At 37.7% G+C, this 21,795-nt stretch overlaps 1 protein-coding gene across 1 annotated transcript in view; it reads left to right on the top strand.

The window, feature by feature from the left end:
• The window catches only part of ADAMTS6 (ADAM metallopeptidase with thrombospondin type 1 motif 6), a 154,430-nt gene that overhangs the window by 24,409 nt on the left and 108,226 nt on the right, over positions 1-21,795 (top strand). Inside the window, exon 4 of the mRNA XM_063295602.1 lies at positions 20,269-20,437. Coding sequence (XP_063151672.1) covers positions 20,269-20,437 — 169 coding nt within the window. The remainder of the gene's footprint in view (positions 1-20,268; positions 20,438-21,795) is intronic.

Here is a 21,795-nt window from a genome sequence, read left to right on the forward strand (position 1 = left end):
AAATGTATGAAAAAGAAAGTTAGAATGGATACTCTGACATATAAAGGTATATGGAATCTTTCATAAGATTTTCTTTATAATAAGTGTCTCCCTCAAGTCCCAGCCAAACATGTAATAAATATAGCTTAGAAACATAGAAGAAACAATGCATTGAATAAAATACTGAAAAAATAAATTAAGAACAGACATTGTTTTTATTAAATAAATCACATCCAATGGTAACAGGAACTTAAAACTGATTGATAGACCACTAAACAATTCAGTTCTGTACATATGTGCTCAGGAATAAATCCCACTGAATTCAAAGGGATTACTGGCAGGGAAATGGGTATAGGATTACAGTCTAAATCTTTTTATTTTCTCACTCTTTCAGTTCTTTTAGGCTGATAATGATTAATTTACGAAGTGGTATGGATGCTCTGTATAAAAGAAGAGTGAGTAAATCATGATAATTCCATACATCCTTACTTCCTCTCTGAATCAGAGTAAAACTTCTGTTCAGACCTTACTTTTCAGTGTGACAAAGTCAGAAAGTCAGACTGAGTTGGTAGGGAAGGCACAAATGTGGACACTGAACCAATAGAGGGGGGTCTAAGGCCAGAGTCCAGGCTTCTTGGAAATGACTATTCAGAGAAGGCAGGTATGGAGCAGCACCAAACAGGCCTGATGCTTACACTTAGGTATGCTATGTCTACCAGAGCCAACACTGCTCAGTGAAATACATTTCTCCTTATTTTAAAAATGTTTGATAGTCCAGGTACATATACGGGATTTTAATGGGTATTTATGCTATTTTTAAAAATATGTGTTGTAAAAATATGTATACATTGTCCTTTCCCATAGTAAAATATAGCTTATTCTCCTGTTAACTCAGGGCAGCAGCAGCAGCAAATCCTTTTGTGTCTCTCTCAGAGTTTATTTATATTTGTTTTACAATTTGTGTATAAATCTCTTTATCCTGATTTAGATCCCTTCTACATTCAAGGACTGTGCTGATCTGAGATCAGCATTATGCCCTATGTCTCCATGGTGCCATGTGGCTTGTGCAAATGTTTATAAACTGAGCTGATTAACTTCTGGATTAGCTGTTGATTCAGAGAAAACATAGCAAAGACAATTTTGCAACATATCCTATGGAGCTGTGGGGCAGGTGGTTTTCCATTGGTAGGAACTCTTGCCTCATCTTACCTTCTCTAAGAATGCCCCATCCCACCCAATTCCTCAATCACAGGCAACTTAGCACCTCGATGTCCTTCCCAATTGTCCTCAGGGAATGTATACAAAACAGAAAATCTGTTTTGTTTCAAATCTGAAACAAACACATTGTATTTTGGAAGTTCTGCAGAACATTTCCAGGCAGATTATGGTTTGCAGAACCAAACCCAGAACATTTAAAACCAAATCTGGAGGGATTTTGTGGGGTGAATAGGACAAGTCTGGTATGCCTCAGTCCTCTCTTCCTTCTTCCCCATGGCCTGTGCAGCTGGTCAAGAAATTTGTCAAACTTCCCAGTGTCATCTTTAGCTACTTCTGCCGATAACTGTGCCCCTATTTTCTCATGCTTTCCCTTCCTTATCTCCCCTTAACTGCTGCCGCTGCCAATTTCCTTACCTTCAAACTTGGTGTATCTAATATGCCTATCCATCCCCTGAACTTCCCAGTGTAATTTTTTTCCTTCCTCTCCTTAGCTACTGCCACTGCTGGTGTCCTTGAAAAGGAAATCATAAATGCTGTGAGAATGTTAAAAAAACTCTATTTGTTGATTGTGTAAATGTAGAAATGTTAATATCTGGATGTTTGCTGATGGAATTGCTATGCTACTACTTTAATGTGTACCTGAAGACTGTATCTGTGCCTGACAGAAAGGATGAATGACATCCAATATATAAAGGAAAGGTAGCAAGAATGAATGTGACAACTAAAGGGGCATTAGTCTTTAAGTGTGCCCTGGAAAGTACAAGCAGTGACAGTGAATGAAATTTGGTAAAAGTGCAGTGTGGTCTTATGCTGGGCAGGGTATGTGCAGACCAGACTTTTGCTCTTTAGCAGGTCACTGAGAACTGTATGAATGTAAGAAAGAATTTTTTTGTACATATATTGATTTAGAAAAGGTGTATGATAAAGTGAATAGATTTGAATTATGAAATATTTTGGGTGAATAAGGATGATGAATGAAATCCAAGTGTTAGTAACAATACCATATACAAGAAGCATATATAACTTTGATTAACAAAGAAGGGAAAGATCTGGGGAAACATCAGTCATCTAGACCAATTTCTCTACTGAATGTCTATTATAAATTATTCATTACAATATTAGCTGAATGTCTGAGGAAGTGTATTTTCAAAACAAGTTACATTCCCAAGACGAACATGAAGGGCAACAGATTTATAATAAATGGATCAACAATAAGAAAAAGAAGATAGCACTAATAATTTCTAGATCAGAAAAAGCCTTTGATAATTTAGACTGGCCCTTCTTACAAGAGGTTTGAAACAAAACGAATCCAGGAGAAGAATTCACAACTTGGATGGAGAGTATATGTCAATGGCAAAGAGCCAAATTGCAATAAATGGAACACTTTCCTTAAGTTTTTCAGTAAGTAAAGGTACAAGACAAGGACGTACACTCTCTCCTTTACTATTTGAAATTCCTCTTGAAGTTTTGGTGGACAAAATCTGAAAAGTCAAACAAATAACTGGGATCAAAATTCAGGGAGAGATACAAAATGAAATGCTAGGCAGATTATGTAACATTAACAATTTCGCAACCACATAGCTACATAAGACAGTTAATGAAAACAATCAAAGACTTCAGACATTTCTCAGGCTACAAAATTAAATACACGGGTCCCTTGTGTGGGGGAGATGGGCGGTGATAAAAATATGATAAATAAATAAATACATACATACATACATACAAAATTAATGAAAAGAAAGCAAAGATAATAAGAAGACACTTAACCTCTGAAAAAGATGACTTTGTGAAAAAAGAGACTGGTTGTGATATAACAAAAAACCCAGTGATATATTTGGGGCTGTATCTGACAGGATGCAACAAAGACGTATTTCAAAACAATTACAATAAATTATAGAAGGAAATAAAATAAGAGTAAGGAGATGAATCCTTGGGATAATTTAACAATACATACCCATCATGCTATTACCTCTTGGGAGAGGCAATAATAGGCAGAATGCAAAAGAGAAAAAGAAAAAAAAAGAAATAGTAAGTCAAAGAAATGAGATAAAAGAAAAAAGAAAAGAAAAGTAGCTACATCTAGTTTATGCTAACATTATTAATTATACCTCTCCATACTTTTCTAACCCTGAACTGATCCTTGCTTCTACCTTGATAAAATATATGGAAAAATGTTAAGTTTGAAAATGCTAGTAGAAAGAGAGTGGATAGTATGTGATTGCAAGGAATAAAAGTTTATCAAAAGAAGCAAAAATGGCTGTGTATAATAAGAGTGGTTGTGCCTACTTTGTTATATGCAAATGAGAGTTTGTTATGTCAGGAGACACAGAAAAGTAAGTTGAATGCACTGGGAATAGGGTACTGAAGAAGTGGGCATTGTAAACAAGAAGAGATAGGGGCAGGAATGAATGAGTGTTGAATGAATATGTATTGACTACAGGTAGTCCTCACTTAATGACCATGATTGAGACTTGAATTTCGGTTGCTAAGCAAAGCGCCCATTAAGCAATCTGACCCAATTTTACAACCTTTTTTGCAGTGGGTCATTAAGCGAATCACCATGATCGTTAAGTGAACCATGTGGTTGGTAAGTGAATCACATGATTCCCCATTGATTTTGCTTACCAAAGCTGGCCAGGAAGGTCGAAAATGGTGACCACATTACCATGGGATACTGCAATGGTCATAAATGCAAATTGGTTGCCAAACACCCAAATCATGATCATGTGACCATGGGGATGCTGTGATGGCTGTAAGTGTGAGCACTGGTTGTAAGTCGGTTCTTCCAGCACCGTCATAAGTCTGAACTGTCACTAAATGAATGGTCATTAAGTGAGGAATATCTGTACAAAAATTAGTGACCAGACATTCATAAATAAATGAAGAAGTATAATGTTTTTGACTTATTTGTTTAACTGGGTTCTCTTTATCTAGTTTTAGAATGTGTGGAGAAGAGATCATGTTTTAGATCATATTTATTCAGAAATACTGAAAATTCAAAAGGGTTCATGAACTTTTAAGCACTACTGTATATATTTATGTATTCAGAGGCATTTCAGTGTCTATGCTATTATTCCATACATTCAATTTGTGAAGGGACTCCCTTAGGACTCCCAGCAGTTCAAAATGTACAAATAAAACATCCACTGTAGGTAAATAGTTTCACCCACAATAAGAATTTAGATAAAATTTTCATACATTTCTGGGGTATGGAAGAGTCATGATTAAATTACTCTCATTGTTTTTAGTAGGTCTTTCCCATATGGATTAACTCTGGCTTCATCCTGGTGTTGCCACATGTTCCATGAAAACATCTTAAATGCCTATATCACATTGGCAACATCTGTATAATTTTACAGATGTTTTTATTGGACAGAATCTTTTATGGATAAAGTAGCATAAGCTCCTCTTATGAAGTACTAAATAGTGCACAATGCAATTTCCTAATACTAACAAATCTGTTGGCACAATTGAGGGGAAACACTTTGGCCTACAAACATGAAAACTGGGAAGGAAAATAACTGTTTTTTTCAGTATTAGTGGTAATAAATCACAGCCAAAGGGATAATCCAAGGATAAGCTGTATTTTTTTGTAAGTGATAATTTGCTGTCACAGTTCTGTGTTATTTCAGGAGTGAGTCTTATATGGAAAAAGACTTGTACAGTTGTACTATAATTCAAACCTAAAAATAACTGTAAAGTACTTGGTTAGAAAATGATAAAAGAGCAACCATGTTTGGAAAATGACACACTGCTTATTACTGTAGTAAATCTACATATCATCCATAATATGAGACAGTCATGGCTGGATTGCATAGAGGTCTCTTAAACTTCCATAAATTTTTCACAAATAGGATTACTCATTAGGATTCCAAAGTGTTAGAACTGGGTTTGTCTCTATTTTGCAATGACCCTTATTTTTCTGCAAGAATGATCAGCATAGCTGGAGTTTCATTACATTTCTCTAGAATTACTTTTCAGAAGCAACAATTCCACTAAGGAACTGTGCTTTCTCTGCTTCCAATGGTTAGGGTGGGAAAGTTTGGGCAAGGAGAGATTTCATCTGAGACCCTGCAGTTGCATGGGTAAGCTTGCTCAGCTAAATTAAGCCAGTGACCAAAAGATTCTCCTTCTCTGCCTTTTAGGTTCACGAAACTAGGACTGCCAGATCTGGACTGCAAAATCCTGACCACACGATGGCAGTAAAGGGTTCTATATTTCTTTGCTGCCATGTAATGGCTATCTAGATGTTTGCAGGCCAGATCTAGTAGGCAAAATGAAAATTGCACAGACTGTGTCGTAGGGATTCCTTAGTTACATTGCTTTATCTACACACACGAATGATCAGGAGGTGAAAATATCTTCTTGATCTTCCTGCCAATCCTATGCATGGCCTGATCCAGTAAAACTCAGACAAAGTTGTGCTGACTTCAAGAATAAAGCAAGCATATAGCCATGTTTATAACCAGAGATAAATTGTTTGTAGCTAGCAGTAAAAGCAACATAAAGTAGATTTGGATGTGGAAGATCTGAGTTTGCTAACTTGAAGAAAAAGAAGCATCTTTACAGGTTGCCTATACCTTCCTAAGCCCCATGAAATAAGGATGGAATATACAATACGTATGAGAGATTAATAAAGAATTAGTTTTTCTATTCTAGTAACACAAAAGACCAGTCATATGGCACACTGTATATTTATAAATTTTGAATCATTTTACATGAGGGGAAAAAGGAAGAGGACTGGGAATTCTGTAATTGTAGCTCAATACATTCAGAACCATGAAGTCAGGGAAACAGGAATAGGTATCTGCTGTTTTTTAAAGAGTGAAATGTTTTGCTTGGAAAAGAGCACAGACTTACTATTCTAAAACAACAACAGCAACAACCACCACACACCCCTGTACTTAGGAAATATAATTGGGTGTCAACTTTTTTTTTTTAAAGAGGAGTGCAATTATCCTAAAACCCATACATTATCGGCCCATTCCAAAGTATGGTTCAGTATTTGAAATTATCAAATGGATTTATACTTTTTATGCAAGGGAGTAAAACAAATTTTAAAATATAACTAAGCAAATTTTGGGTTTCCCTGTACATTTCTTTTAATGGGCCACTGATTTTAATGGATTAAAAACAATGTAGAAAAAATGGCATTGACATAAGATGCAGTGAGAAGAAAGCAGGGCTGTTCCCGGACTTCTATCTATCTATCTATCTATCTATCTATCTATCTATCTATCTATCTATCTATCAAATTTATCAAACTTTTCCAAGTGTTAACAAGATTTTGGGCATTCTCTTTCATTTTGGTTCTCTATAATGTGCACAATAAGTCCTTTGAACTAAAGGTACTCCTGGACAGAGGTCTTGCACTGCTGCTAGTCAAAATACCTTATGCAGGTGTTCTGTTCTCTGAAAAAGTGGGAAACCATGGAAGGTTTACATTTTTGTGTTATAAGATCAACTGCATGATAAAAACTTCAGCTGGATCCCCTTCACATACAGTCTCTTAAGATCACACGTTATCATTATTGATGGCGAAAGCTGTCATACTTCCTAGCAGCTATTTAACACAATAAAGTAGCAACTCATCATGGATATTATTATGCCTTTTGTTCCATACCACTGTAGGCCTTTTCTGTGGGCCCGTTTTAATACTTGACTTCACTTGATTTCACAAAAATAGCTTGCTGAAAACCGCAACATCGTTGCAGTTGCTTTTAATTTCTATTGCTCGGGAGGTGGAATTTTCTTGCTGTTTTCATTGTTACTGCATGGTTTGGTGGCACTGTTTTAAAGACATCACCATATTGGCTTGCCTTACAAAAGAAAGCAGAATGCAGAAAGTAATCATAGCTGTGCAAAATGTGAGGCCATTTTGTGAGGCAGACCTCAAGGACTGGGTTTAGGACACCAGACATCATTCTCTTGGATCCCATGAACATTACTGGAACATGCAATCAGTTAACGGTGTTTCTCAATCTTGGCATCTTTAAGATGTGTAGACTTCAACTTCCAGAATTCCCTCAGCCAGCTTGCTGGATGAGGGAATTCTGGAAGTTGAAGTCCACACATCTTACAGTTGCTAAAGTTGAGAAACACTGATTTAAGACGTCACAATCTTCTCAGTCATATGCTAATTTATGATATTTATGATATTGGTATTTTCTACAGTCTGTTACAGTTTAGGAAAATGGTGCTGATTTCTCTTCAGAGCTCATTATCTTCACTGATTTTGGAGAAATTTGATTTTTCCCTGTGTATGTGAGGAGGTTGGATGATTTTATTTTAATCCCTCATATTTCATGCATAAACATATTCTGCTAAACGTATTTGACTAAACGGTGCTAGCATATCTATACCTTTTTCCTTCAGCAAATGTTAATCATTCCCTGTATTAATAGGAACATGCTAAGCAGAAAAAAAAGAGGACATTCTCTTTAAATAAATAGGACTCCTCTTCATTTTTAGGGGACCCCTTTTCCCTCTCTCATGAATTGGTGACAGTTGTGCTGCTGAGAGCAAGAGGCAACTGTGAGCCATTAGAGGCTGCCCTATGAATTATTATACAGGTAGTCCTTGTTTAGCAACCACAATTGGGACTAGGAAGCAGTCGCTAAGTGAAACTGTGGCTGTGCTTATGATCTTACTTCAGCTTTTCTTTGCTTTACAGACCTGCGAAGGTCGTAAATGCAAGGATTGGTCACAAAGTTACTTTTACATCACTGTCGTACGGTCAAATGGTCACTAAATGAGGCAGTTGCTAAACAAGGACTGTCTGTAAAGGAATTATGATAAAGGGTGACATGCATTTGGTGACTCTCCCAGGATGCTTCATGCAAGAGGGGTCTTCCCAGCATTTTGAAGACTGAGGAGCACATGCTCCTGGAGCTCAGGGTTTTTCCACATCCTCACCCCATGTCTGAAAGATAGGGATATAACCTCTCATCATCCTCTCAAAGATTTCAAAGAGATGTTCAGAGCTAAATTGCCAATGACCTTCTTGGGAATAAATTCTGTTCAGAGCAGGAAGGAATTCTGGAGTCATGGATTCCTTTGTCAGGTAGCAATATGGGCTGGTTTTTGATCGTTACCTTGTCGTGGTGCTGGAGCTTGAGCACCTCAGTGATGCCATGAGCTAAACCGTGAAGGGCCACCCAAGACGGGAAGGTCATGACAGAGAGGTCAGACTAAACGCGATCCCTGGGGAAGGTAATGGCAACCCACGCCAGTATTCTTGCTGTGAAAACTAAATGGATCAGTACAACCAGAGATATGTCAGTATACCATCGGAAGATGAGACCCCCAAGTCGGAAGATGGTCAAAATGCTACTGGGGAGGAACAGAGGATGAGTTCAACTAGCCCCAGACGTGATGACGCAGCTAGCTCAAAGCCGAAAGGATGGCTAGCGGCCGACGGTGCTGGTGGTGAACGGCGAATCCGATATTCTAAGGATCAACAAACCATTGGAACCTGGAATGTAAGATCTATGAGCCAGGGCAATTGGATGTGGTTATTGGTGAGATGTCAAGATTAAAGATAGACATTTTGGGCGTCAGTGAACTGAAATGGACGAATGGGCCACTTCACATCAAATGACCACCAGATCTACTACTGTGGACAAGAGGACCACAGAAGAAATGGAGTAGCCTTCATAATTAATAGTAAAGTGGCTAAAGCAGTGCTTGGATACAATCCAAAAAACGACAGAATGATCTCAATTCGAATTCAGGGCAAGCCATCTAACATCACAGTGATCCAAATATACGCCCCAACCACAAAAGCTGAAGAAGCTGAAGTAGAGCAGTTCTATGAGGATCTGCAGCACCTACTGGACAACACGCCTAAAAGAGATGTTATTTTCATCACAGGAGACTGGAATGCTAAGGTGGGCAGTCAAATGACACCTCGAATTACAGGTAAGTATGGCCTGGGAGAACAAAGTGAAGCAGGACATAGGCTGATAGAATTTTGCCAAGACAACTCACTCTGCATAACAAACACTCTCTTCCAACAACCTAAGAGACGGCTTTATACATGAACTTCACCAGATGGACAACACCGAAATCAGATTGACTACATTCTTTGCAGCCAAAGGTGGCGGACATCTGTACAGTCGGTAAAAACAAGACCTGGAGCTGACTGTAGTTCCGATCACGAACTTCTTACTGCACAATTTAGGATCAGACTAAAGAGATTAGGGAAGACCCCCAGATCAGCTAGATATGAGCTCACTAATATTCCTAAGGAATATGCAGTGGAGGTGAAGAATCGATTTAAGGGACTGGACTTAGTAGATAGGGTCCCGGAAGAACTCTGGACAGAAGTTCGCAACATTGTTCAGGAGGCGGCAACAAAATACATCCCAAAGAAAGAGAAAACCAAGAAGGCAAAATGGCTGTCTGCTGAGACACTAGAAGTAGCCCAAGAAAGAAGGAAAGCAAAAGGCAACAGTGATAGGGGGAGATATGCCCAATTAAATGCAAAATTCCAGAGGTTAGCCATAAGAGATAAGGAATTATTTTTAAAGAAGCAATGCATGGAAGTGGAAGAAGACAATAGAATAGGAAGGACAAGAGACCTCTTCCAGAAAATTAGAAACATCGGAGGTAAATTCCAGGCCAAAATGGGTATGATCAAAAACAAAGATGGCAAGGACCTAACAGAAGAAGACGAGATCAAGAAAAGGTGGCAAGAATATACATAAGACCTGTATAGGAAGGATAACAATATCAGGGATAGCTTTGACGGTGTGGTCAGTGAGCTAGAGCCAGACATCCTGAAGAGTGAGGTTGAGTGGGCCTTAAGAAGCATTGCTAATAACAAGGCAGCAGGAGACAACGGCATCCCAGCTGAACTGTTCAAAATCTTGCAAGGTGATGCTGTCAAGGTAATGCATGCTATATGCCAGCAAATTTGGAAAACACAAGAATGGCCATCAGACTGGAAAAAAATCAACTTATATCCCCATACCAAAAAAGGGGAACACTAAAGAATGTTCAAACTATGGAACAGTGGCACTCATTTCACATGCCAGTAAGGTAATGCTCAAGATCCTGCAAGGTAGACTTCAGCAATTCATGGAGCGAGAATTGCCAGATGGACAAGCTGGCTTTAGAAAAGGCAGAGGAACTAGGGACCAAATTGCCAATATCCACTGGATAATGGAAAAAGCCAGGGTGTTTCAGAAAACCATCTATTTCTGTTTTATTGACTATTCTAAAGCCTTTGACTGTGTGGACCATAACAAATTGTGGCAAGTTCTTAGTGGTATGGGGATACCAAGTCATCTTGTCTGCCTCCTGAAGAATCTGTATAACGACCAAGTAGCAACAGTAAGAACAGACCACGGAACAACGGACTGGTTTAAGATTGGGAAAGGAGTACGGCAGGGCTGTATCCTCTCACCCTACCTATTCAACTTGTATGCAGAACACATCATGCGACATGCTGGGCTTGAGGAATCCAAGGCTGGAGTTAAAATCTCTGGAAGAAACATTAACAATCTCAGATATGCAGATGATACCACTTTGATGGCTGAAAGCGAAGAGGAACTGAGGAGCCTTATGATGAAGGTGAAAGAAGAAAGTGCAAAAGCTGGCTTGCAGCTAAAGCTCAAAAAAACCAAGATTATGGCAACCAGCTTGATTGATAACTGGCAAATAGAGGGAGAAAATGTAGAGGCAGTGAAAGACTTTGTATTTCTGGGTGCGAAGATTACTGCAGATGCTGACTGCAGTCAGGAAATCAGAAGACGCTTAATCCTTGGGAGAAGAGCAATGACAAATCTCGATAAAATAGTTAAGAGCAGAGACATCACACCGACAACAAAGGTAAAGCATAGTTAAAGCAATGGTGTTCCCCGTAGTAACATATGGCTGTGAGAGCTGGACCATAAGGAAGGCTGAGAGAAGGAAGATCGATGCTTTTGAACTGTGGTGTTGGAGGAAAATTCTGAGAGTGCCTTGGACTGCCAGAAGATCAAACCAGTCCATCCTCCAGGAAATAAAGCCAGACTGCTCACTTGAGGGAATGATATTAAAGGCAAAACTGAAATACTTTGGCCACATCATGAGAAGACAGGACACCCTGGAGAAGATGTTGATGCTAGGGAGAGTGGAAGGCAAAAGGAAGAGGGGCAAGATGGATGGATGATATTCTAGAGGTGACGGACTTGTCCCTGGGGGAGCTGGGGTGTTGACGACCGACAGGAAGCTCTGGCGTGGGCTGGTCCATGAAGTCACGAAGAGTCGGAAGCGACTAAACGAATAAACAAAAAAATCAATTTGTATACCATAATCTGAGGCGGCTTGCAAAACAGGATTGGGACATCAAGTAAAAAAAAGTTAACAAAAAGGAGAAAACAAACAGCAGAATACATGGTGCACATTCAGGAAAGATAACTCAAGAAGCATGTTCACAACCAACCGCAATCAGGGAGCAGATTGCTCTGCCCTACCCCAGACCCTCTGGAGTTTTGTGGTTTTATGAAAGCCTGACAACAGGGCTGGCCATGCTGATCTCAGTGGGAACATGTTCTAAAGCCCCTGCTGACTATCATGTGATGAACTCAGTTTGGGATTTTGTTTATTATTTTCCTTTCCCAATTCTGCTGCTATAGTTTTGTTCAACAAACAACAAGTGGAGAGGAGAAGGATCCATCTTTTACAGGTAGTCCTCAATTAATGACCACAATTGAGGTCATAATCTCAGTCGTTGAGTGAAGCTGTTGTTAAGCAAGATGGCACGTGACTGCTTCGCTCAACAACCGTAATATCAGCACTCCTGGTTGTGGTCATTAAGTGATCCTGGGGTTGTTAAGCAGATGGAGTCCCAAGTAAGTAGCATGGGGTGCTTCAGGGGGCTGGGGGAGATCCTGAGAGTCCAGGCATAGGCCTCACATAGTGTCTCTCCGCTTAGGGGCTGAGAATCCTGCTTGGATCTCGGCTCACTCTCGTCTCTGGGGCTGTTTCAAGAGCTCCCTGCTGAAGGATTCCAGCTCCATGCAAGCAGACATGAAGGATTTAGCTGAGTCCTTTGGCGGGGAGCTCTTGAAACAGCCCCCAGAGATGAGGGAGTCCTCTCGGCAGGCAGCAGCAGCTTGCAACCTTCCCTGCTGGCTTCCCCATTGAGTTTCTGGGGAAGCCAGGAGAGAAGATCGCAAATGGCAATCACATGATCGTGGGGGACTTGGCAACCGGTCATCAGTGCGAACAGGTTGCCAAGCGCCCAGATTGCGATCATGTGACTGTGGGGTGGCGGTGTGACATTTTGCGACGATCAGAAGTGCTTTACAGGCCGTAAAGCACCCTTTCCACAGCTGTTGTAACTTCAAATGGTTGTTAAGTGACCAGTCGTTAAGCGAGGACTACCTGTATACCACTACTCTGAAAGAAGTAAATGAGGTAAATGGATAGTACTTCTAGGTAAATGTGTGTAGAATTTTTGCTTTAGTGCTAGTAAGTTATTTCACCTTGGAAAAGGGGAGCAGAGCCTGAGTGAGAATATTGAAATGTTCCTGAAATTATTAAAGGTACCATGGCTGGCCAAACGTGATTTAATTAACATTCTCCTCTTTCCCTGCTTAGTACATGGAAATAGATTCTGTGGAAATCAGAAATACTTTCTTTCAAATCTGTTTAAATTTCCAGTTCTAAGAACCTAGTTTTGAATTGGAAATCCAATAGTCTGTTTTAGAGAAGGTGGAAACTCCATTTATGAAGCTTTCAGGAAGCTAGCAGAAAGTCTGGAGGCCAATTGCTGTTTATTGTTGAAATAACTTACTTTAAAAAATCAGCTTAGCATAAGTGGGAAAGTTGAAACAGTGCAGTCCTATATGTAGCCAGTGGACACAAGGTTCAGTGGATCTTACTCGCGTGGTAAATGTGTATAACATTATAAGCATAAGGTTTATTTTTACTACATTGAAATCTGTGTTTGTGACAAATGATGTCACAATATAATGAAAGATTTGAATAGTTAGAATTCAAGAATCAGTAGCTGTGCGTTCTGGGACTAGACATTGTATAGGCAAATAATTGGCTTTGTCAGTCTTCTTGGCAGTGCTGATGCTGTATTAGAGAAGCAGGGCATGGAAAATGTCATTCTGTTACCCTGGAGATTTTACATTGAGATAATTCGTACATTGAAGTATTTGAAACGTTTGCTATGAAAGCTGACATGGTTCTTTAGAAATTCATCAGTTTCTGTCATGGACTAATGCCAATTTATAGAAAATAATTAATTATGCTATTACCTTGGAAACTGCTGTGTAGTTGCAATAATAATGAATTGCTAGGAATATTTAAAACAATGAAAGTTGTGAACTTCTAATACGCTTGAGAACAGTAAAGATAAAACTGCAATTCTTTGAAGCAAGTTATATTGAAATAAATTGAATAGTCACATCTGAGTAAATGATAATAGGATTTGTACAGGGAGATTTAATATCAGAGTTTACTTTTAGAAAGATTAAAACATAATATAGTCTCTTAAAATGGGAAATAAGTGAAGGAACAACCAACCTATTCAATATTTCAAAATACTTAGCCAAAAATGAAATTATACATTAGAGTATTATTTTCTAGGAATTGTAATGTAATATTAATGTAATGTAAGGACATTACATTAATATTACATTAATAATTAAAATATTCAGGAATAAGCAAATATTTCCTTGTTTCAAGTAAGCCAAATATACTCTTTATTTTTCTCCTACCTATATTTCATATGTAGCAGTTACCGAATAATTGAAAGTTCTTCATATACACAGGCCCGGTTTTCACAATACGCTTAACCCAGTCAGCCACTAACTTGGTCAGATCTCCTTACTGAGGGGTTTGGCAGCACAGATTCATAGCAATCAAATCCCACCCAAGTAATAAAATCCCACCCACTATTTTCTACAAGTAGTGCATAGTATTCCATGAGTTCTTGCAACAAGAAAGAATTGGCAAGATTTATTGACTTTTGGCCAGAAGGTTTGGCAGCGGCTGCTTGGGAAGTATGTTCTGTGCTGTGAGACCTTGGCTGTAAATTCTATAATGGAAAAGCTTTTCTGTTAGTTAATGAATTAATTAATCTCCAGCTCTTTGTCTTGAAAGACTAGGGTTGAATGTTCTTAAAGACTAAGTGGAATTAGTTTAATTCGATGTGTAAGTAGGTCTCTTTTAAGAGTTGACTGGGTTTTTAGAGCTCTTAATACACACCACTGTCTACACACAAACACATGCAGACACCAGTTGATCCAGATGGTTGGTGTTACAAGAAAAGTGTCATTACGTTGTTGTGATTCTTAAAAGGTAGATCAGTATTACTATCTTTCTACTGCATCTGGGTGCTGAAGGTAAGTGATTGTGATTTGCTTAAGAAACAAACCTAAAATTATCTCCCATATTCTACTCTAGGTTAGGATAATCACTGTAACTACTCCCACTGGAGTAAAAACTATTTTTCAGAAACAGCCTGATGATTCTTCTCTATTGGCAGCTGCAGAGCAACAATTAAGTTGAAAACCCTAAACAAGCTTCAAAGCTTGGCTAAGCTTGGATGACCTCTGTACCTAAGCTGTGGTGGAAGAGGGACCACCTGGAAATTTTAGGAATGTTGGCTAGATTGGGAAGTCAAAATACAAAAACAACAAAAATTCTAGAAGAAGGCAATGGCAAACCATTTCCTAACACTGCCAAGAAAAAGGCATAAATGCAGTCACCAGGAATTACTGGGACTCACACTCAATCTTTAATCTTCAATCTTCAGTCTTTAAGACTGAAGAGCCAATTCAAACCATAACATCAAGCTCAAGTTCTTCAACAAATCCAAAATGTTCTGCGTGAATAATTTCATTACATTTTGAGAAATAACTAGATATTGACCTTTTTGCATCATCAGAGACCACAAAATGTCTCTGGTTTTCTGTTGGAATATATAGCAATCATATTTCAATAACAAATCCTTTCTCAATTAAGTGGCTATTCAGAAAGATGTTTCGTCATTTCCCTCTTCTATTGATTCTGAGTCATGAAGAAATTGCATAGTGTCAGGAATGCCTTTTTATCCTTTTACATTAGACTAGCTTTCACTTCTCAACTGGGATTGGGCTTTTCTTTGGGTCCTCCTCCCATACTAACCAATAAAGTATGGGAATTTTGGTTAATAACAGAAACATTCTGTTTGAAACCATAGAATGGCCAAATTCTGTGCAACTGTTTTTTCAGCACAGCAACAACAACGTACTAAGTCTAATTCAGGACTATCTTTTAATTTCAAGGAGTCCAATCTTTTAAAGTGTTGGGGTTATTTCCACTTTTCATATCCTTTTGATGCACATGAAAAACATAGTTTCCTTGTTTACAAATATTGGTTGTTCAATGGAGTTGACTCTCGGTTCTAATTTCTTTGATGGGAACACTTTTGCAAAACAGTAGACGCTTTGGTGTCTTTAACTCGGAGGAAAGCAATTTCTGCTGGTGTCTGCCAGGCTTCCTGCCTTACCTATCTATATGTATATATTTTCTTTTTAAAGATTCCTTTGATGTTCAAAAAAGGGGAAGCTTGCATTCTGCAATGCAAAGTGCCAGCATTATCATAATCTTTAGAGATAAGAACAACACTTGGCCCCTATAGGTATTCTCAGAGAAGAAAAAATTGTGAATAATGACAGTTATTTGTCTAGAAATATGCGCATTTGTGCAGATAAAAAAAGACAACCTCTTGCTTGAATAACTGGTAGGAAGCAGTCTCACTACCTAGCCTCTTGATATAGATGTTTTCTTACTGTCCACACCTAACATGGAAACTATTTTGTAAAGGGGTTTGCTTCACTCTGTAGCAGGCTTTTGAGAGTGCTTTCCAAATTCCATGGGCCCAGTTGCTCAGAAAGATTGCATGCTCCCTTCCTAGATGATGTAGCATTGATTCTTAGCCTGGCCTTTCCCTTATCTACGTTTTCCTGTGAGAAAAAATGACTATTCTAGAGTTACATTATATTATTATTATTATTATTATTATTATTATTATTATTTATATGCCACATGACTTCCAACAAGATATATTCTATATTGTCACAGGGTCATAATGTTAAAAAACAAATGCTTAATCATCATCATAATTGACCAAGGAAATATCTTAAGAAATTGTTAGTTCCCTGAAAGATATTTAAAAAAAAATGTTAAGAAAAGAACAAATGAAAATGTTGAACTTAAAATAATTAATTATTTGGTAATGTAAATAATTAAAATAGTGATCATATGACAAACATCTTTGCCTTGCAACGTAGGAAGTAAAAAAACAAATGCCCCAAAGTTGTAACATAATAGAAAGAAAAGCAGTGGAAAAGAACAGATGGCAAGATGGTCAGATTATACAAGGCATGACTTCCTTTGAAAAAAACAAATGAAATCAATCTTGAATGTAACACGGGGTTGTAAGTATAATTTGGGAATGAATATTGTAAAGATAAAATTGATAAAATTTCAGGTGATGAAATTGTTCAGCATAAAATATAAATTACTTCAAAAGAAACTAGGATTGTTTGTATAACCTGTGTCACATACCCGTGGTTTTCAGTTCTTTCAGCATTTTCCTTTTTCCTTTGATAGATTCACAAATACTTACTTTATTTTGTAACAGATCTATGCTTTCAAGAAAATAAAATACAGTTTTGGTCTAGTGATAATTGCTTTTAATATAGTACCCATGTGTCTTTCAAGGAGGTTAATTTTTTGGTTCAGTAATTCTTAATGTTTTCTGCTACTTTTTAGTCCTGGGGCTTAATTGAAACAGAAGACCATAGAAATATATTCTTGAACAAGCCAAAACATTCTCTACTTTTCATTTCTACATGGAAGCCTGGACTGAAGGCATGGCTCTCGCAATTTTCCTGTTATTCCTGTTATTTTTAATATTATGTGTTTGTCAGTGGAAGTTCTGAAATGAGCTTTTAGTACTTAATATGCTTAATGTATTTTCCCTATGTTATAAACACTCGAAGAATAATAGTTAAAAGTAAACAAGTAATATTGTACCTAGATTAATTATCAGTTTGTTTTATAAATTGAGGATTATGCCTCTGTTTTGATGATGTGTTAGTTTGTGCAGCAATGGTAGCTGGAATTTAAACAAACTATATAAATAGCATGAATAAGCTATATAAATAGCATGAATAATTTTGGGGGTTCTTGGTTGAAATGGTGGTATAGTATTAGATTTCAGCATATATAGGAGATCAAATCCAGGCCAAAATGGGTATGATCAAAAACAAAGATGGCAAGGACCTAACAGAAGAAGAAGAGATCAAGAAAAGGTGGCAAGAATATACAGAAGACCTGTATAGGAAGGATAACAATATCAGGGATAGCTTTGACGGTGTGGTCAGTGAGCTAGAGCCAGACATCCTGAAGAGTGAGGTTGAATGGGCCTTAAGAAGCATTGCTAATAACAAGGCAGCAGGAGACGACGGCATCCCAGCTGAACTGTTCAAAATCTTGCAAGATGATGCTGTCAAGGTAATGCATGCTATATGCCAGCAAATTTGGAAAACACAAGAATGGCCATCAGACTGGAAAAAATCAACTTATATCCCCATACCAAAAAAGGGAAACACTAAAGAATGTTCAAACTATCGAACAGTGGCACTCATTTCGCATGCCAGTAAGGTAATGCTCAAGATCCTGCAAGGTAGACTTCAGCAGTTCATGGAGCGAGAATTGCCAGATGGACAAGCTGGGTACAGGCAAAAAGGCAGAGGAACTAGGGACCAAATTGCCAATATCCACTGGATAATGGAAAAAGCCAGGGAGTTTCAGAAAAACATCTATTTCTGTTTTATTGACTATTCTAAAGCCTTTGACTGTGTGGACCATAACAAATTGTGGCAAGTTCTTAGTGGTATGGGGATACCAAGTCATCTTGTCTGCCTCCTGAAGAATCTGTATAACGACCAAGTAGCAACAGTAAGAACAGACCACGGAACAACAGACTGGTTTAAGATTGGGAAAGGAGTATGGCAGGGCTGTATCCTCTCACCCTACCTATTCAACTTGTACGCAGAACACATCATGTGACATGCTGGGCTTGAGGAATCCAAGGCTGGAGTTAAAACCGCAGGAAGAAACATTAACAATCTCAGATATGCAGATGATACCACTTTGATGGCTGAAAGCGAAGAGGAACTGAGGAGCCTTATGATGAAGGTGAAAGAAGAAAGTGCAAAAGCTGGCTTGCAGCTAAACCTGAAAAAAACCAAGATTATGGCAACCAGCTTGACTGATAACTGGCAAATAGAGGGAGAAAATGTAGAAGCAGTGAAAGACTTTGTATTTCTAGGTGCGAAGATTACTGCAGATGCTGACTGCAGTCAGGAAATCAGAAGACGCTTAATCCTTGGGAGAAGAGCAATGACAACTCTCGATAAAATAGTTAAGAGCAGAGACATCACACCGACAACAAAGGTCTGCATAGTTAAAGCAATGGTGTTCCCCGTAGTAACATATGGCTGTGAGAGCTGGACCATAAGGAAGGCTGAGAGAAGGAAGATAGATGCTTTTGAACTGTGGTGTTGGAGGAAAATTCTGAGAGTGCCTTGGACTGCCAGAAGATCAAACCAGTCCATCCTCCAGGAAATAAAGCCAGACTGCTCACTTGAGGGAACGATATTAAAGACCAAACTGAAATATTTTGGCCACATAATGAGAAGACAGGACACCCTGGAGAAGATGCTGATGCTAGGGAGAGTGGAGGGCAAAAGGAAGAGGGGCCGACCAAGGGCAAGGTAGATGGATGATATTCTAGAGGTGACGGACTCGTCCCTGGGGGAGCTGGGGGTGTTGACGACCGACAGGAAGCTCTGGCGTGGGCTGGTCCATGAAGTCACGAAGAGTCGGAAGCGACTAAACGAATAAACAAAGGAGATCAAAACAGAATATTCTTAATAAATTGCTTTGACTACTTTGTAATTCAATTATTTATAGTGTCTTATGAATGTATTATGATTGTGGCTATTTTAATAAGTTAATTTTAATATTAACTTATTTAATATAGAGCCTTGTGTGGCACAGAGTAGTAGGTGGCAGTATTGCAACCGAATCTCTCCCCACGACTTGGGTTTTATCCCAGCGGAAGCTGGATTCTCGGGTAGCCGGCTCAGGTTGACTGAGCCTTCCAGCCTTCCGAGGTCAGTAAAATGAGCACCCAGCTTGCTGGGGAAGGTGATGACTGCGGAAGGCAATGGCAAACCACCCCGCTATAGTCTGCCAAGAAAATGTTGTGAAGGCAGTGTCCCCACAGAGGGTCAGACATGACTTGGTGCTTGCACAGGGGACCTTTCACCTTTTTTTTTTCAATTTTAATATAGTGGTAGTCTCTGACTGACATTGTTAAGTTAAACAGGGTTAAGCCTGGTTTGTATTTGGATGGGGGAATATAGGTTAGACTGAGAAGTTGGAAAGCATCTTGGAGGAAGACAATGGCAAAACACTTCCATACTGTTGCAAGAAAACTACATGGATGTATAGAGTTGAGCTCAACTTGGAGACTTAACATTTTATAGTATATTATAGAACAGTAAATGATTTATTTACAGTATATGCCACTATAACATCTGAATGCTATAACCAGTTTATATTTTCTTTGGACCTAATTGTTAAATATGGCAATGAGATAAATTGCCTCAAGAAGGTTTTTGTTGTTTTGATAGTTCATATTTAGATTTTTGCCATACTTGTACAAAATTGAAAGATGTGTATTATATATAATTTTATGTGTAAACAGGAATTTAGTTAATGCTTCTTTATTTTCCCCAAGAGGAAAGGCACAACTTTTTCTATAGGAGAATATATACGTCTTTGGGAGATATATTGTATATGAGCCTTCAAATTGAATGTTCATTATGCATGCATAGTGTTGTGCTTATTAATAGCATTCTGTTTTGTTTGTTTTCATGTTAAAATATTTTATTGAAATTTAAAAGTTCAACTTAACTGGGAGACTGAATTATATACATTCAAATAAATGTATTTTATATTTTTAGGTTTTGGATAACTTTTAGATACATCTTTTCTTTTTTCCTTAAGCATGGTGTAATTGCTACAGAAGATGAAGAATATTTTATTGAACCTCTAAGGAACACAAGTGAACAGTCTGATAATTTTAATTTTGAAATTGGTCATCCGCATGTTATTTATAAAAAATCGTCGATGTATCATCAGTTCTTCTATGATCATACCCACTGTGATGTCTCAGGTAAATATGTCAGAATTTCAGTAATAAATCTTTACTCTTATTTATATTATTTATTATTGTAATTTTATACTGTATATTTACTGTAAAATATATGATTGTTGTTTTAATTGATTATTGTAAACCGCCCAGAGTCCCCCGATGGGAGGAGATGGGCAGGAACAAATTGGATAGATAGATAGATAGATAGATAAATAAATAAATAAATAAATTTTCATGCCTTAATTGTGGCTAAATACCTAGCTATTTCTGTTTTCATTCAAAGGAAAATATAACTGTATATTTTGTTATAGTATGTTTTGTGGTACTCTTTTTTCAAGAGTGTCATGGAGCCTCAGAGAAAATACTAAGAGCAAAGGCCCAAAATACTGCTACCTCTTCTGCTTCTATTAAAGCAGCTAAAGTATTATCAAATAGGAAGACCTATGCAGGAAATTCCTCATAAATTCAAGCTGTAAATCTGTTTGCAGGCTTCTGCAATCAAAGCCTTTCTTATCAAAGCCAGGCTAGGATCTCCAGAGAAATGGGTTTTCAGGTTTCAGATGAAGATTTTGCTTTTTTCCATGGCTGGCTTTATTTATGTATGTATGTATGTATGTATGTATGTATGTATGTATGTTAGTCTTATTTGAGTTTTTTCAGTTGATCCTGATTCTTTTACTATGATATGTAAATGCACATATTGCAATTCTTGGCTTTGGGAGGATTTAATTATACTAATCTTGTTTCTATACATTTGTTAATTCCTTTGTGTGCTTCTTAGGAAAAAAAATATTTATAGTAAAATATTACATAATAAAATATTTTAATACATTCTTATATGTTGTTAAATATTGATGGAATCAATATGCTTAACTATAAAGAAATACAGCAGATATTTTGAATTGGTACAAAAGCATCTAGTAGCTTCTAGAAACATTTTTCTTACTAGAAATGTTTACAGTACTGATACCCTGATAGAGTAACTGACATGCTGATAGTTGAACAAAGCCCTGTTATAAACACAGTAAAAAAATTGTGTGTGTGTGTTTATACATACGTACATACATACGTATGTACATATGTATGCATGTGTGTATTTCATGCTTTGTAAATACTGGTTTTTATATACCATGTAAATACAGATTTTTGTTATCTTTCACACCAATATTGATATTTTTATTTTTGGTATAAATCAGAGCAACATTATATTGTAAAAATAGGTTTGATTTAACAATAAAATAATTCACACAAAATCAATAGCTTAATATGATCAAATTAGATATTCAAGTTAAGGTAATTTGCAATGTGTTTTGAAAAACATTCAAAACATTCCAAAACATTGAAAACGTTCACAATTTTAGCCCAACACAAGTCTCCAA

Source organism: Candoia aspera, chromosome 2, assembly GCF_035149785.1.
Source record: "Candoia aspera isolate rCanAsp1 chromosome 2, rCanAsp1.hap2, whole genome shotgun sequence".
NCBI classification, from domain to species: domain Eukaryota; kingdom Metazoa; phylum Chordata; class Lepidosauria; order Squamata; family Boidae; genus Candoia; species Candoia aspera.